A 16,042-nucleotide genomic window follows, 5' to 3' on the forward strand; every position below is an offset into this window, starting at 1 on the left:
AGATACCCAGGCACTTGGAAAAAAAAGGGGGGGGAACAAAGTGAAGATGCATGGAGGCGGATTCCGATCTGTCTGCAAACAGCCCCATTTATTTTCAAAGGCTGCGCTTCAGCCAAGGCAACCCCTTTGGGAGAAAAGAGGACTGCAAACGTGTTGCCTGCACAAGCCTCCTTGTTTGTAAACAGAGGTCGGGGAGATTTGTCGTGGAAACAGACACATCACCGAAGCGACGGCAAGGAAGACCAGACACGGAGAGACGCACGCGACCGGGTGGCTTCGGGGCACGTCTGGAGCGACCTTAAAGGAGCAAGGGCTCCCGGCTGGAGATGGCATGGCCCAAGGGGCACTCGCAGCACCTGCAGGAGCCTTGGGGCTGTTCCACTCCTTGTCTCTAGGGACGAACATGATATGTCTGTCTGTCTGTCTCTGCACACATGCACATGTGTGTACACGTGTATGTGTAAACATGCAGACGTATGTTCACATATATAGCTCGATGTCTATACATATACAGTTTTTCCCCCGTAAGGCGGTGCTGTGTCTCGGCTCTGGGCTAGGGGCTGGGATGGAGGCACTGGGAAGCGGAATGTAGTAATACTGTGCCAGCACGGAGAGGGAGGGAGGAAGGGAAGGAGAGAGCCAGGCCCGGGATGGGAGGGAGGGCTGTAACTACACCCCCAGCAGAAGCTGCCGCAGGGGCACCGGTAGTAGTAGCAGCAGCAGCGGCGGCTGCAGGGGCTGCAGCCGCCTTGGGCAGTCCCCCTCCCCCTCTCTCCCTCTCTCCCTCTCTCCCTCTCTCCATCTGCTGTTGAATGAATCACCCGCCAAGCCGCGCCTCCAGGGGCCAGCAGCACAGCTAGAGGGCTGGGACCTCGTCTCAGCGTAAAGGCGAGAAAAGCAAGTAGTTACTGTGGGGTTCCTCGCAGGACCCTCTTCTCCCTGCCTTCTGGCCACTCTGATTGTACCTAGCTCGAGGAGGCAGAAGACGCTGATGTTGGAAGCCACTGAACACACTTCCCCATCCCCCTAGAGTCCCCACGCACCTGGCCAGACCCCTACGGACCCCGATCCCTCCGCTAGCACTCTCTCCCCTTCTGGAAGCCCGCCTATCTATCTCTTTCTCCCAGGGTCTGAGCAGACTGGATAGGCGACAGTGGAGTCCCACTGGCTCTCCTCTAGAGCCAGGGATGCCCGGAGGCAGCCTGGGCGCCTGGAGGAGGAAGGCCACTCCGTGACTCCAAGGCTGCCTCGGTCTCCCCCCTGGGGTGATCTGATCTGATCTAGGGCCAGAGGTGGGATCCTGAAGGGGCTCGCTGCTAGGACTTGCTTCTCCTGACTGGGAGGGAGTCTAGGGGCCGCCAATCCTTCAGAAGTCCCTCGGGCGCCCCGGCCCCCAGCCAGGAAGTCCGGGGTGCCAAAGGGGAGCGCAAAGGTGCAAGTGCGTATGTGTGTGTGTGTGTGTGTGTGTGTGTGTGTGTGTGTGTGTGTGTGTGTGTACCCGCGCGCGTTCACGGGACCCACGGGGAGGGGGCGCGGAACCCAGGGCGGGAGTAGGGGCGGTGACAGCTGCTGCGGCCGCCGCCGGGGCCGGGAGCACCGGGGCAAGGGCGGCAGCCGGGGCTGGGTCCCTGCAGCGCAGCACAGTGCAGCGGTCGCAGCAGCCAGTCCGCCGGCCAGCAAATAGCCTGAGTGGCGCGGTGCGCCCCGCTGCTGTTGCTGCTGCTCGGGCCACGGCTGGGGCTGGGGCTGGGGCTGGGGCTGGCCCGTCTGCCTCCGTTCGGGGCTCTTCTCTGCCTCGCTCTGTCTCGGGCTCCTGGGCTCTTGCTCTTTCTCTCGATCTACTCTTCTGCCCTTCTCCCCCTGGTTTCGGGCTGCTCCGGCTCTGCCCTGGGTCTTCCTTCCCTGGCGCGGCCGCTTCGGTTAGTCCGTCAGTCGGTCTGTGCGTACGGCTTTCGTGCCCCGCCTCTGCCTGTTTCCTCCCCACGGGCGATTGGGCTCAGTGAGCCGGCAGCAGCCCCATCTGTCCGTCGGTCCATGGGTCGGTCTTCTCGACTTCGCTCGCCGCTCTCTGGCTCAAGGAGGGCTTGAGGAGGAGCCTCAAGAAACTAACTCCCTTCAAAAAAAAAAGTCTCCTAGGATAAGAGCAGCCGCGGGCCGGCCCCCTCCTCCCGGCGGCCCCCCCACCCCTCTTTGCTTTCCTCCTCCCTCCCCTGCCTGCCATTCCCACTGCATCCCTCCCTGTCTCCTGACACGCCGGCTGAGAAGAAGCTCTTGTCGCTGGGGAGGGGAGGGGAGGAGGAGGAGGAGGAGGAGGAGGAGGAAGAAGAGGAAGAACAGGAGGAGGAGGAAGAAGAAGAAAAGGAAGAAGAGGAGGAGGAAAGGGCAGCGGCAGCGGCAGCAGCGGCGGCAACGGCAGTAGCAGCAGCAGCAGCCGCAGCAGCAGCGGCAGCAGCGAGCCCTCCTCCAGGCGCCCCGGGTTGCCTCCAGGTGACGATGCTCTGGCTCTCCCCCAGCGTCCGGGCTCTGGCTCCGCGGCGGTGGCTGGCTTCCCCTGGGATTACCTTCAGTGTCTGGCTGCTGCTGAGTAACCTGTGGGTCCAGATGTCTCTGGCTTCCTCATTCCTGACAGGTAGGGGAGAGGGGGAGCGGAGGCCGTCTCCGCGCCGCGCCGCAGCTGCCTGGCTTGCAACGGGGACAACCTGGGAGGGAGGTCTTCAGGGGGCTGGTAGCTGAGAGTCCACAGTCCGCTCCTTCGGCGCTGGAAATGGGCTTGCCTGCCGAGGCTAGACCTAAGCTTGGGGCGCATGTGTTCGAAGAATCTGCGAATTCAGCGATAGGCACCAAGTCCTTGGAGCGGGACTAGGCAGGCAGGGGGAGGATGGCTCATTTTCACGTGGCAAGAGTTCTCTCTGCGCGGCTCCTGTAACGCGTCTCCCCCTCCTGGGATCCCCTCTCTGCCCCTCACTCAATTCCAGGCAGCGCTCAGGGAGCCTGTTCTCCTGCGGGCTGCACCCAGGACGAATTCTCCCTTCCCCTCCGAGCTTCCCCAATCCTGAGGGCTGCCCAGCATCAAAAAGCACCAGTTTCCCCCGACTCGAATTTAAAGCAAATAGCGCGTTTTTTTAAAGGATAATGTTCATAGGATATAATTATATGTTTCCAGGCAGGTGAAGACCTAAGCTATTTTTTTCTGAAGTAGAACATACTTTACTGACACCTGGTGCATAAAAAAGGATGGCGAGTCATTTCTAGTAAAAGCAACGAGGATTACGTTTCAAAAAGCGATTTCAGGCAGGATGATAAAAGGCCGATCAGAGAGCTCTAATTGTGCTCGTTTTCAATTTTTGCTCTTGAGGCTAAACAGATTGTGTGTATGTGTATGTGTGTATGTGTGTGTGTGTGTGTGTGGGAGGGGGATTAAGGTGTTAGATTAGAGTGTCCCAATGGCTGTAGAATAGTTATTCACTTCTCTCTGGAAAAGTTCATCCATGTGGCTACACCAGCAGAGCCTTCTCAGGGATGGGGAAAGCCTGCCTGTCCCTTCTCTCCCCTCCCTAACATCCAGTCAAAATGGCCTTTTGATGCCTGGATTGTTCCTGTGGGTCTCATTTTATATGTCGGAATAAACTGTTGGAGGGCAGGGATTGATTATTCCCTTTTTGGTTTGTAGCCCTTGTGGCTAGCAGCATCTGGGTACAGAGTGGGTGCTTAGTAATTATCCATGGGATTGGAATGAAGACGGAGGAGCTAAATGCTTCACTGTCCAAGAGGGACATGTCTAAGGGGTGCTCCAAAGTGGGCAGTAATAGTGGCTCGCTCCCTCCCCCCTCCCCCAATAAAAAAGAAACCTAATGGGAAGATTTGGGGGAAGAGGGTGGGAAGGGCTTTAAAAATTCGGGAATTGTCATTTTGTCACCAGCCACTGCCCTAAAATTCAATTTAAAAACTCTCTTGATGTTATCACAGGTTCAGTTGCTAAATGTGAAAATGAAGGCGAAGTCCTCCAGATCCCCTTTATTACGGACAACCCATGCATAATGTGTGTCTGCCTGGTAAGTCTGAACCTCCTCCAATAAAGAGGGTTTTGGGCCCGAGGGGGAAAAGGGAAACTGTATGTAAAAGGAAATCACTCCTACGAGGAAATCTTAGGTATCTGATGCTTTTATGCAACCCTGGCTTGTTTCTGAGCTTTCCTAGGGAGAGGAAATTCCAGGCCTCCATCCTGGGAATCAATCACTCCCCTGACATCAGAGTCACAGAAGTCAGCTAAAGATTGACATTGTGTGACATCCTGCACTTTGGGGAAGGCAGTTTCAGGGGATCACTATTGCCACTGAATCCTAAACGCCCCCCCAAATACTTTGTTCCCAGGTTATTACTTAAGAGTGGATGAAAAGCAATAAATGACAATTAAGGATAATAGAGAGAGGGGTGGCTGAGCTCAGGAAGAGAGAAGTGTGTGTGTGTGTGTGTGTGTGTGTGTGTGTGTGAGAGAGAGAGAGAGAGAGAGAGAGAGAGAGAGAGAGAGAGAGAGAGAGAGAGAGAGAGAGAGAGAGAGAGAGAGAGATTGAAAGGTGAGAATAGCTAAAGGTAGAGTAGAGATTAGTTAGCAATTAGAGTTGTTTTGCCTTCTCTGACCTATAGGTTCAGAACAATATATAATCTTTCTATCTGATTTAAGTGTTAGGAAGGTTGGACAGTGGAGCTTGTTTTTAGCAGATAATAGAATCCAAGGAGAAAAGCACTGGATTTAGTGTCAGATGACCTGGGTTCAAATTCTGACTGCTACTTATGACCTATGTAACCTTGGGCGATTCACCTCTCCTTTCTTGACTTCAATTTCTTCATCTATAAAGTAAAGGGGCTGGATTGGATTAGATGGCCTTGAAGTTCTTTGAGCTCAATTATCCTGAGTTATCTTTAACCAGAAGTCTATCACAACTAGAAAGGACCATAATAAATAGTGGTTTCATATGTGTTTTTTTTGAGGTGAATTCTCTTTAAAAAATTTGTAATCAAGGTAGTGGCTACTTAAATAACTGAAGAAGCCAGAAGAGAAGAATTAAGCTTCTGATAAAGCACTACTGAAATGAAATTACTAGGTTTTTCTTTTTATTTGTTTTTCTTTCTCTTTCTTTCTTTCTTTCTTTCTTTCTTTCTTTCTTTCTTTCTTTCTTTCTTTCTTTCTTTCTTTCTTTCTTTCTTTCTTTCTTTCTTTCTTTCTTTCTTTCTTTCTTTCTTTCTTTCTTTCTTTCTTTCTTTCTTTCTCTCTCTCTCTCTCTCTCTTTCTTTCTCTCTTTCTTTTTTTCTTTCTTTCTTTCTCTCTTTCTCTCTTCCTTTCTTTCTCTCTTTCTCTCTCTCTCTCTTTCTTTCTTTCTTTCTTTCTTTCTTTCTTTCTTTCTTTCTTTCTTTCTTTCTTTCTTTCTTTCTTTCTTTCTTTCTTTCTTTTTTTACCTCCCCATATTTTAACATGTTTTACATGCCATTTACCAGATCACATTTTTTAAACAAACCCACACGTGTCTATAAAGCCCTTCTGGAAAAGCATAAAGGCTGCAACTGCTTCTGTTTGCTGGCATCCATGGCTAGTAGGTGAGAGTGTGTTTATCAGTTTTAGTACGCACCATCTGTGTTTAAGCCACCCAGACTTTCCCCAAACAAGTAGTGAGGTCAGCAGTAAGAAATGACAAACGGAGATCAGTAATGATCTAAGGATGAAGTCAATCAGCGACAGCAGAAGTGAAAAACGTATCATTGTCATTATGATTTTAAAGAGAGATCAGGAGACCCAGAAAGAACCCTGATAGAGAGCTGGTGGGATTTTACAGGGGAGAGTTTGGGTAATGATGTGGATATATAGTTCTGCTTGACAGAATCTGTGGAGGTCAAATCTTGGCTTAGCCAAGGATTTATTGACTAGTTTGAAGGCAAGTAACCTAGTTCAGACTCCGTTTTCTTTATTTGCAAAATGGAACTAAATGATTCCTCTTTAATCTCTGAGGGGTTCAGAGGAAATTACTAAAATTAGGTAATATCTAAGTGCTTAAAGTTCCACAGAGGAAAGATTATTTTTCTCCAAGAAATCATTTGAGTATTAGAATGTAAAGTGATGAGAACTTTCTAAAGTCTCCTTCCATTTCCATGAGCATTTTTCTTTTGTCTTCATATCCCCAACACTTAGCACAGTGCTTGGCACACATTAAATGCTTTATAGATGCTTGTTAAATGAATTAATGGTAGAGAGAACTATTTTAAAATATCTAATAAAACTAAGGAAATCTTTTTCAAAATTAAAAAAAGATGGAAATGCCACCTTTCTCTGAAGTTGAACATTTTTTAAAGGGCCTGACCTATAGTTCTGAAAAGTTCCATAAGATCATACAGCTATAACTGGTAGGGATTTTAGAAGTCATTTCGCTCAATCACCTCTTTTTTCATCTGAGTAAGTTGAGGCACAGAGAGACACATCACTTTCGAGCTGAAAAGTTTCTTTGAGGGAAGCTGATCCAATGCTTTCATTTTATAACTGAGGAACTTGAATTCAAGTGACTTACTCAAAGTCACTAAGTGGAAGGCCTTGAGATTTAATCTCAGGTCCTGTTATTCCAAATGTTGTCCCTTTTCCACAGCATTACTCTGGGAAGAGGCATCATATTGAAACATTATTTTATAAAGTTAGGGAAGCTTTGATGTAGATTGGAGAGTAGGACTGTTTTTTTTTTTTTAATCTGCCCCTAAAGAAACTTGAGGGGCAGCTAGGAGGCACAGTGTGTAGAGAGCCTGGAGTTAGGAAGATCTGAGTTCGAATCAGACTTCAGGCTCATACTAGTTATATGACCCTGGATAAGTCACTTAATCCTGTTTACCTCAGTTTCTTTTTTTTTAACCCTTACCTTCCGTCTTGGAGTCAATACTGTGTATTGGCTCCAAGGCAGAAGAATGGTCAGGGCTAGGCAATGGGGGTCAAGTGACTTGCCCAGGGTCACACAGCTGGGAAGTGTCTGAGGTCAGATTTGAACCTAGGACCTCTTGTCTCTAGGCCTAGTTCTCCATCCACTGAGCTACCCAGCTTCCCCCCAGCCCAACTGCCCCCCTACCTCAGTTTCTTCATCTGTAAAATGAGTTGGAGAAAGAAAAGGGAAACTACTCTGGTATCTTTGCCAATAAAATCCCAAATGAGGTTATGAAAAGTTGGAAGTGACTGAAAAAATGACTAACCAGCAACAAAAGAAATTAGAACCTCCAGGGATCATTGAAACCAATCTGGAGACCTACAAACATTATTTTAAAATAAAAATTCTTATTGATATGTTATTAATACATTAGGTATGCTATTATGTATATCACATGATCAATACATACATGTGTCTTTTATAGTTACATACCAGCCTATGTATAAATTGACAACACAATATACAGTAAGAAAAACCTGAAAAAAACCCCTCAAAAACGGAAAAAAACCCAGAAAGACCAAAATTCAAATCTGACCTTAGACACGATCTGTGGGACCCAGGACCAGGGATGTAACCTGTCTGTGCCTCTGTTCCCTCACCCAGAATGAGGAAAATAACAAGCTCTCTCTCCCAGGGTTGTCGTGGGGATAAAACGAGGTACTTTTGTCAGCTTTCAAGAGCTCCATAAATGTTAGTGACTTTTATTAACTCTGGAAATTGGGATTGCTGATGAGCAGGACCGAACAGTGCCTTCTGCTGGCTGCCAGACCTGGAGACGGGCTTCCTGATGAGCTCAGCTGGGTGTTCTTGAGCGTCTGGGCCCAATTCTAGATAGTCCCATGCCCCAAAGCCTTCATCGAGTGCAGAGCGCTGCGGGAGCTCCTTGGTCCAGGGAGGGACCAACGAGATGCTTTCGAGAGTTCTTCCAGCTCATTCTTCTCTCTGGATGAGTCTTCTTCTCCGTAGAATCCAAGACCCACCTGGCCATGGAGCTATGGCAGAGCTGGTGAGGGTAGATGAAGAGGCATCCCAGGAAGAGGAGAATGAGTCACCCCTCATCTGTAGAATGAGGGGTTCAGACGAGATGATCTCAAAGGCTTCTTTCTCAAGTCAAATGCTGGGATTTCTTAGGGGGGCGGTTTTTGTTTGTTAAAGATCTGAGGAGAGAAGCGAAGAAACAGAACAATAAATGAGAGCTTCATTGGCCTTTGGGGCTCCCTTAAGGTCTCCCGAGTTTTCCCTTCTAGCCTTTTAGGAGTGTCCCGGCTCCGAAGCGCCCTCTCCACGGGATGTCGTGTTAGGATTTCAGCTGACCTGCGGGGAAGCCTCCACTTGATCTGGTTTTATGTACGCGCTTTAATAGGATATAGAATGGTATAAACTGTACTTTGGATGAAGAAAATAGCCAGATTTGGTTTCTGTTGGGGCAGTTTTCTGGCAGAGAGGCGCCGAGCGCTCAGAATAAGCTTATATCTTATTTCATAACATGTGAGGCAAAAAAAAAAAAAAGCCCTCAACATAAGCCTAAAAAAGACGTAAAATGTTACAGTCTGGAGGAAATAGGTGGCATGGAGGCCTGTATATAATTACAGTGTAAAAGTCTGAAAAACCCCACAAAGTCAACTTCGCCCGATTTAAACTCCTGGCACTCGGAGTGCTTTCAAAGGTGGAATGAGCTCATTTCAAGGGGGATGCTGATGATGACAGGGAGGCTAGTGGTAGCCGTGGGGGGAACTGGGTAATTCTAGTCTCATTTATCATCATCTACATAAGCCGGAGTATTTTGCCAGAACAAACCAGGCTCCAAGAATAACCTGTTTATTGGTTGGTGATGGATGTAGTTTTAAGACGAATGGGCCAAAAAGAGTCAGTCCATCCATTCAAGGGAAAAGTTGAGAAAAATGGAACATGGTCCTTAGAGGTAATGAACCAGTGAGCAGCAGGCGTATTTTAGAAGACAGATAGATTTTATTTTTTTGGTACCTGCCTATGGATGAGAAACTCCAACTACTGGTACCAAACCTTTCGAGGCTTATGTATCTTCTATGGAGAACTGCAGGAGAATGCAGATGCCATCGAGTTCTACTGCCCTGTATTTTTTTCCAGAGAGAAAACTGAGAAACCGATTATAGAAATGACTTGGCCAAGGTCATACATATAGTAAATTCCTGAGGCCAGATTGGGCCCAGGACCCCTGCAGTAGAACCAGGGCTCTTTCTGTGCCATGACATTGTTCCATTCCAGTGCCTTGGCTGATTCCTCCTATTTTTCCCCTGATGATTTTCTAGTCAAACAATATTTTAAATTTGGACATCTGCATACATATTGTTTGCCCTCAATAGCATTTCAGTTTTTTGGAGGCAGGGGCTTGTTCTGCAATTTTCCTGGTGTCTCTAGTACAAAACTCAGGCTGGAGTAGGTGCTTGATAAATCAGAAGCTTATCCATAGTTTAAAGTTTAGAGAATTGTTGGGGAGCCCCCAGAGACTAAATGGTTTGCCCCATGTCAGCTTTTAGAGGGAGAAGTGGGGAAGGGAAATAGGATCTCAACAGCATAGGGAAGTCCTGGGGGTGGGGCGGTAGCCACTCCCCCTCCCACTGCCCATCAGCAAATTCTCTGCAGGGTATTCTTTGGGGCCCAGTGACTTGCTCAGAGTCATGCAGCTAATATGCATCAGTAAGGATACGAATCTAGGTCTTTTTGACTGCAAGGCAGGACTGATTCTTGAATACATACTCACTCACTAGCCCCCAAAGCAAAGCAGAGCTTTTGTCCTTAGTTTCCAATATAATCTTTTTTGCTGTTTTTCTCAGTTTTTATTTCTTCTGATCACTACACGTATGAAAAACACCATATTGTTCTCGAAGTAACAGCTGGTGAAAGCGCACAGTGTGGGTGCGGTTTTTGACCTGCACCCTTTTCCCTCTGCTCAGACCCACCAAAGGCACCTACCCCAGAATGCTTTTCTCACCTCATTGAGAGGAGGAGGCTGAATGGAAGGAAACCTGAACTCAGCTCCAAGCTGGAAACCCAAGAAAAACTTGGAGGCAGGAATCTGAAAACTGGAAAGGAGAACCGTGTTGCCCCAATTTTTATTCCGCACACACTCACCATTAGCTTGTCCTTGAAGTTTCTTCTTTGAAATGCCATTTTGCAATGTCAAATTGACCTTTATGCATAAAAAGCAAAGGGGGATGTGATAGAAGAGGGAAGAGTTTCACCCAGCGATGGGGAAAAGAAGGAATGTTTGATTGCACAAATAAGACCCATCCTTGGCAGCTTCCAGCCTGCTCCATACTCTTGACTCTCTTTCCTAAGTCAAATATCTCAATGGCATAGTAGAGTCAGGAAAAGCGAGGCTCAGGTCCCACGGCTGGCCAGTGTTCGCCTTCTGACTCTGGACCTACATACCTTGATGCTCGGTGACTCAGGCTACAGGGATGGCGGAGATGGGCTGGTCTACTTTGGTGGAGGAAGTTCTTGATACCCTACACCAATGAAATCATAGATGCAGCCCCACGTTCCTCTTGTTTTGAGTGGCAGGAGAATAGATAGATCCTTTCTTTATGAGTGTCTGGCTCATGTTTAAGGAAAAGGGAGATGGCTTTCATTAGAAAGAGAGTGTGTTGTCATGGAAAGAGCTCCCGCCAGCCCCTGAGGTCTTTACACAGGCTCTGTGGGTGCCCGTGGTCCCTAACTGTGGCTTCCTCCACTTCCTCCTCTGTAAGATGAAAGGTTTGGGCTGGGTGACCTCGGAGGTCCCTTCTGTCTCTGTATCTTGCCATCAGGGTCATGATAGACAGCATCGGATGAATTTCAGAGAAACATTCCATGTCATTCTCTAGCTCGGTCAGTATACGTTCATTGAGCATCTACTATGTACCAGGCATCAGGCCAAGAGATGAAGATACAAAGAAAGACAAAAGTCAGCCCTCGCTCTCAAGGTGCTCCCTGTGTAATAGGAAGGGGATTTGCAAACAGCTTCCTGCATACAGGCAATATACTGGGTAAAGAAAGAGTAATCTCAGAGGGATGGGAGGCAACTGGAAGGAGGGAAGGGGCAGAGGAGGAGGAGATGTGGATAGGCTTCTGGGGGGATTTGAGCTGAGGCTTAAAGAGAGTCAGAAAGCTGAAGAGAGGAGGGAGTGGATTCCATTGGGGACCACCAATACAAAGGTGTGGTATGAGGTGGGGGGTGATATGATCAAGGAAAAATAAGAGAGAAGATGTTTCTGGAACATAAAATGTGTGGAAGGGAATAAGATAGAAGAAGACTGTAAAGGTAGGACCAAGTTGTAGAGGAATCACAAGCCAAACCAAGGATTTTATATTTGATCCTGGAAGTAATAGGGACATAGTGAAGGTTATTGAGTGTGTGTGTGTGTGTGTGTGTGTGTGTGTGTGTGGGTGTGAGAGAGAGAGAGAGAGAGAGAGAGAGAGAGAGAGAGAGAGAGAGAGATGTTGTCCAGGTCCCTGGATCTCAAATTTAGAGTCAGAATGGATTTTAAGGGTTATCTAGTTCAAATCCCCCCCGCCATTTTACAGATGAGAAAACTCAAGCCCAAGTTGCATAAATGACTTGTTCAGGATAACCCAGGTAAGAATCAGTGGAGGTGGGATATGAACTGATGTCCTTTGTCTCCAAATCCATCACTCTTTCCTTGTACCTTGAAGGCACCATTGTAAGTTACTGGAGATGCAGAGTTAAGCAATGACACAATCCCTGCTCCTGAGGAGATGACATTCTAGGGAGAAAGCATGAATACATACATATATATAAATATGTATATTATATAACATATATAATATATACATAAAATACATGATACATATATATATATATATATATATATATAAAACCTCAAATCACCTCGTCATGTTCCATTTTATTTCTGATTATTTCTACAGAGTGTGGGGCCATATAATGATGGAACTGCAAAAGCCACAGTTTTGTTACTTAAAAACATGCTTTCAGATAATCATAACAATACCAATAATAATAGCTTTAGATATAATACTTAAGGTTTGGAAACTGCTTTTTAATTGTTATCTCATTTGACGCTCACAACAACCTACTGAGAGGTAGGTACTGTTATTTTTCCCATTTTACAGATGAGGAAGTTGAGGCTGACAGAGGTTACATGGACTTGCCTAGGGTCACACAGCCACTAAGTGTCTGAAGCCAGATTTGAACTTAAGTCTTCCTGACTCTAGACACAGTGCTCTATCCACTTTGCCACTTAGCTGCTTAACATAGATACGCATACATGCACACATGTATACATATGTGGATTTTCATAAAAGAATTCTTCCAATACAGGCACTTAGCTGTCCTTAATATTTCTCAGTGCTCCTGCTAGGAAACTCTAAAACTTTAATTATAGATGATTGTTCCACAGCCTAGGTTCTTTGTCCCTTAGGCATCATTGAGTCGAACCTTGTTATTTTATAGATGAAGAAACTGAGTCCAAGAAAGGATGAGTTTCTTTTCCAGTAAGTGACCTAGGTGGGATTCGAACCCAGGACTTCTTGGCTAGAATGTCTACACCAATGGGATCAAAGACCTTGACAAACAATGGTGAAAATCACCATGTGGCAAGCTTTCTAAAAAGTGAGAAATTCTGAGTTAAATCTCTGAGAATTAAATCATCTTCTCCCATCCTTCCTTAAGTTCTAAATTCTCCTAATAGTGAATTTTTAAAATATATTTTTAAAAAAGAAAAAAAGGAAGCCCAGAAAATTGAGTAGTTGCTACTCTTCCTTTTCTGTTTTCTAGACCCCAAGACACCTTTAATATCTTGACTACCCTTACTCTTTACCCCCAAAGTAACAGCCAAACAAATACGCTCATCTCCCCTTACCTAATTTAAATTTGATCTCCTTTGGAGGTTCTCTGCCAATCATTTATGCACTGGCAAGAATTTAGGTCACTGAATTTAAGGGTTAAGAACATTCAAAGCTTTACAATATTATTGCCCAACATTTGTATAGCAGCTTAATATTTTCAAGACGCTTCACATAAATGATCTCATTTGAGCCTCACAACAATCCTTGGAGATTATGTCATGGATATTGATAGCATCACTTAACAAATTAAGTTCAGAGAAGTTAAACATATTTCAGGTAGTCACACGTTGCCCACGGTAGGATTTGAACTCAGACCTCTATCTCCAAAATGATCACTACCACCCCTGACCCTATTCCCTTTTTATTGAATAATGAAAGTTTTTGCCTTCGTTTAAGAAATTTCCAACTGTGTATTCAGTAGGAATAGAGGTGGTTTTGTTTGGTGCTGGGTGGCTTTTATTGACTCTTGACAAGACCCTCTTCTGATAGGGTTTAGATGACTTCCTGGAGTCTTTGGTGTTGCCCCTTTTTCTTTATTTGCTAGTTACTTGTTCTTCTAGGATAGGAAGGATGCTTGAAGGGTTATCTTGACTTTTTTTTAACTTTTAGAAGCAGATGGGAAGCATTGAGAGTACAGAACCCCAGGAATCCTGGGAAAAGTGCCTAGTACCTTGGGACCATGGGATTTGTCTGGATCTTCCTCATGGAAGAGTCTATCGTTGATTTCTGTGCGTGAGCTCTGTGCTTCCATTTTGATTTTGGATATTTCTCATTTTTCTTCTGTATACTGCTCTGCCAATAGCTAATAATTATGGGAATAGAAACAGTATTAGGTGCCATTATCAAACCACTCATTACCAAACCATTGAGAATGGGATAATAATAGTAATAATGATTATAATAATGGGGAGATGTGATAGGAGCCATTGGCTCTGGAAGCAGGATCTGGGTTTGAGTGTCACCTCTTTTTTTAACCCCATTTTACTTTTTAAAATTTATTTATTTGTTTTAGAATATTCCTCCATGGTTCCATGATTCATGTTCTTTCCCTTCCCTCCTCCCCCCCCACCCCGAGGTCAATGAGCAATTCCACTGGCTTTTACATGTGTCATTGATCAAGACCTTTTTCCATACTATTGATATTTGGAGGGTGATTGCTTAAAGCTACATCCCCAATCATGACCCCATCGAACCATGTGATCAAGAAAATGTTTTTCTTCTGTGTTTCTGCTCCCACAGTTCTTCCTTGAGTGCCACCTCCGACAATTCCTACCAGTATAATCCTCCTGGGCTTCAATTATGTATCTCTTCATCTCTGACATGGCCCCTGAGGTCCCTTCTAACTCTAGCTCTGTGACCCCATGATCTTATGCTCCCAAACTTCCTCAGACCTCAGTTTCTGCTTCTTTAAAATAAAAGGGGGTGAGTATTACATAGTCTCAGAAGTGCCCTCTGGCACCAGATCTAGGATCCTCGATTAGCTGATTTGTTTATCAAGACACTCTGTAAAGCTGGTTTGATTATCCTTACTTTACAGGGGAGGAAACTGAGCCTCACAGAAGTTGTGCTGCCTATGGTCATGTTGCTAATGATGACCAGAGGTGGGATTGAACACAGGGCTTCCTCACATATGAATCACAGTGCCATTTAGAATATAAGGAGGCTATCATCCCTTTTACCTTGATGACAAGAAACAAATAAATGAATGAATTTTAAAAAATGTATTAAGAGCTTACTATGAACCAAGACCTATATGTACTAAGTGCCGGGGATCCAAACTTAACAGGAAAGATGGTCTCTACCCATAAAATCCTTATGTTATAAAGAGGGAGACTAGGCAGATGACAGATTGACGGCTAGGGAAGGGCCCTTTGTCTGGTGGTGGGCAGGGCTGTAGGGGAAGACTGATGTACATCAAGGAAAAATGGCAGAATTGATGGGATCATAATTCATGGTTCCATCCATAAGATCATGAAATCAAGAGAATGATGGGCATACTCTAAGATGAATGACCAAAATGAATGTGTTTGTTGAATATTGAATGATTGGATGAAGAATGGGTAGAAGAATGGATGAAATTTAGTTTTGTCTTGATTTTCCACCCCAGCCCAATGTTTCTCGCCTTAGTAATATTATATAGACTCCTGTGACACGTTGAAATAGTAATAACGCATCTCAATGAGATAGAGGCCAAGTCTATTTTTTGTCCTAGACCATAGTCAGTGCATTCTAGAATTTGCGAGCCAGCTCTCAAGCCCTGTATTCATCGATGATGTCAGATCATAAATCTAGGAGTGCTTTTTCCTAGGAGGATCTCAATGGAGGGATGTTGTGGCCTCCTGGCACCATTTGAGTCTGTGAGTAATGGATGCTTTGCTGCTCTCGGGCTAGTCTTGCTGTATACTTGCAAACAGGACTGGCTTGATTAGGAATAGGACTTGGCAGAGACCGTACAGGAGAGAGCCAGACATAGGATTGCCATGGTGATGATGAAAATTTGGTAGAGCAGCAAGAGAGAAGGAAGAAGTCATTCAGGCATAGCTTTGTCAACATGGCAAGGACTGATGATTTTGTTGGTGTATGGGAACTCCTTCCACCAAGGCCAATGCCAACCAACCTCTAACTTACAGTCTTAGAGAGCCGGCTGCAGCTTAGTGAGATTGTGACTTGCTCAAGGTCACAAGGCAAGTAAGCACTAGAGCCCAGGCATAAACTCAGTCCTTTCTGATTAGAGGTCCAGCAGTCTTATCTGCCACACTACCCCCATAAATAAATTAGAAAGTACAATTAAATAATAAATCTTTGGCACAGATGAGGAGTCTATCATCTGGAACAGAATGAGTCTTAGTTGAACACCCCCCAAATGGAATTGTTAAGGACTGAGATGCCGTGAATTTCATGGCGATAATGCAGGAGACCTTGGAAGTATCTTTGGAATGGTCCTCTAGTCGGGATAAATGGACCGGGCAGCAGTAAGGAAGAACCACTCTGTTGAAGAAGTTGTGCAGTATCAAAGTGAGATTCTATGTCTCTGTGACCCTTTACTTTTATTGGCTTTCCAGTTTTTTCCATTCCATTGTTAATGATGCTTTAAAATATGATGGTCTTGGAACTTGGAGGCTTAAATGCTAAGTTTGCAGGTAGGTGTGAACTTTGTTTTTCCTTCTTTTCTGTCATGCTTCCTAGGAGTTAGAGCTGAAAAGGGTAGTAGTAGGGATTCAGCAATCATTTATCAACTGCCT

At 45.5% G+C, this 16,042-nt stretch overlaps 1 protein-coding gene across 2 annotated transcripts in view; it reads left to right on the plus strand.

Annotated features, from left to right (window-relative positions):
* Positions 1-952: 952 nt before the first annotated feature.
* Positions 953-16,042, plus strand: part of BMPER (BMP binding endothelial regulator) — a 308,190-nt gene continuing 293,100 nt past the window's right edge. The window contains exons 1-2 of one of the 2 annotated variants that reach the window (XM_007499951.3): positions 953-2,629; positions 3,967-4,052. In XM_007499951.3, the coding sequence (XP_007500013.2) occupies positions 2,494-2,629; positions 3,967-4,052 (222 nt within the window). In that variant the 5' untranslated portion in view covers positions 953-2,493. The remainder of the gene's footprint in view (positions 2,630-3,966; positions 4,053-16,042) is intronic. The other variant, XM_001365000.4, reaches the window with a different exon arrangement.

Source organism: Monodelphis domestica, chromosome 7 (assembly GCF_027887165.1).
Source record: "Monodelphis domestica isolate mMonDom1 chromosome 7, mMonDom1.pri, whole genome shotgun sequence".
NCBI classification, from domain to species: domain Eukaryota; kingdom Metazoa; phylum Chordata; class Mammalia; order Didelphimorphia; family Didelphidae; genus Monodelphis; species Monodelphis domestica.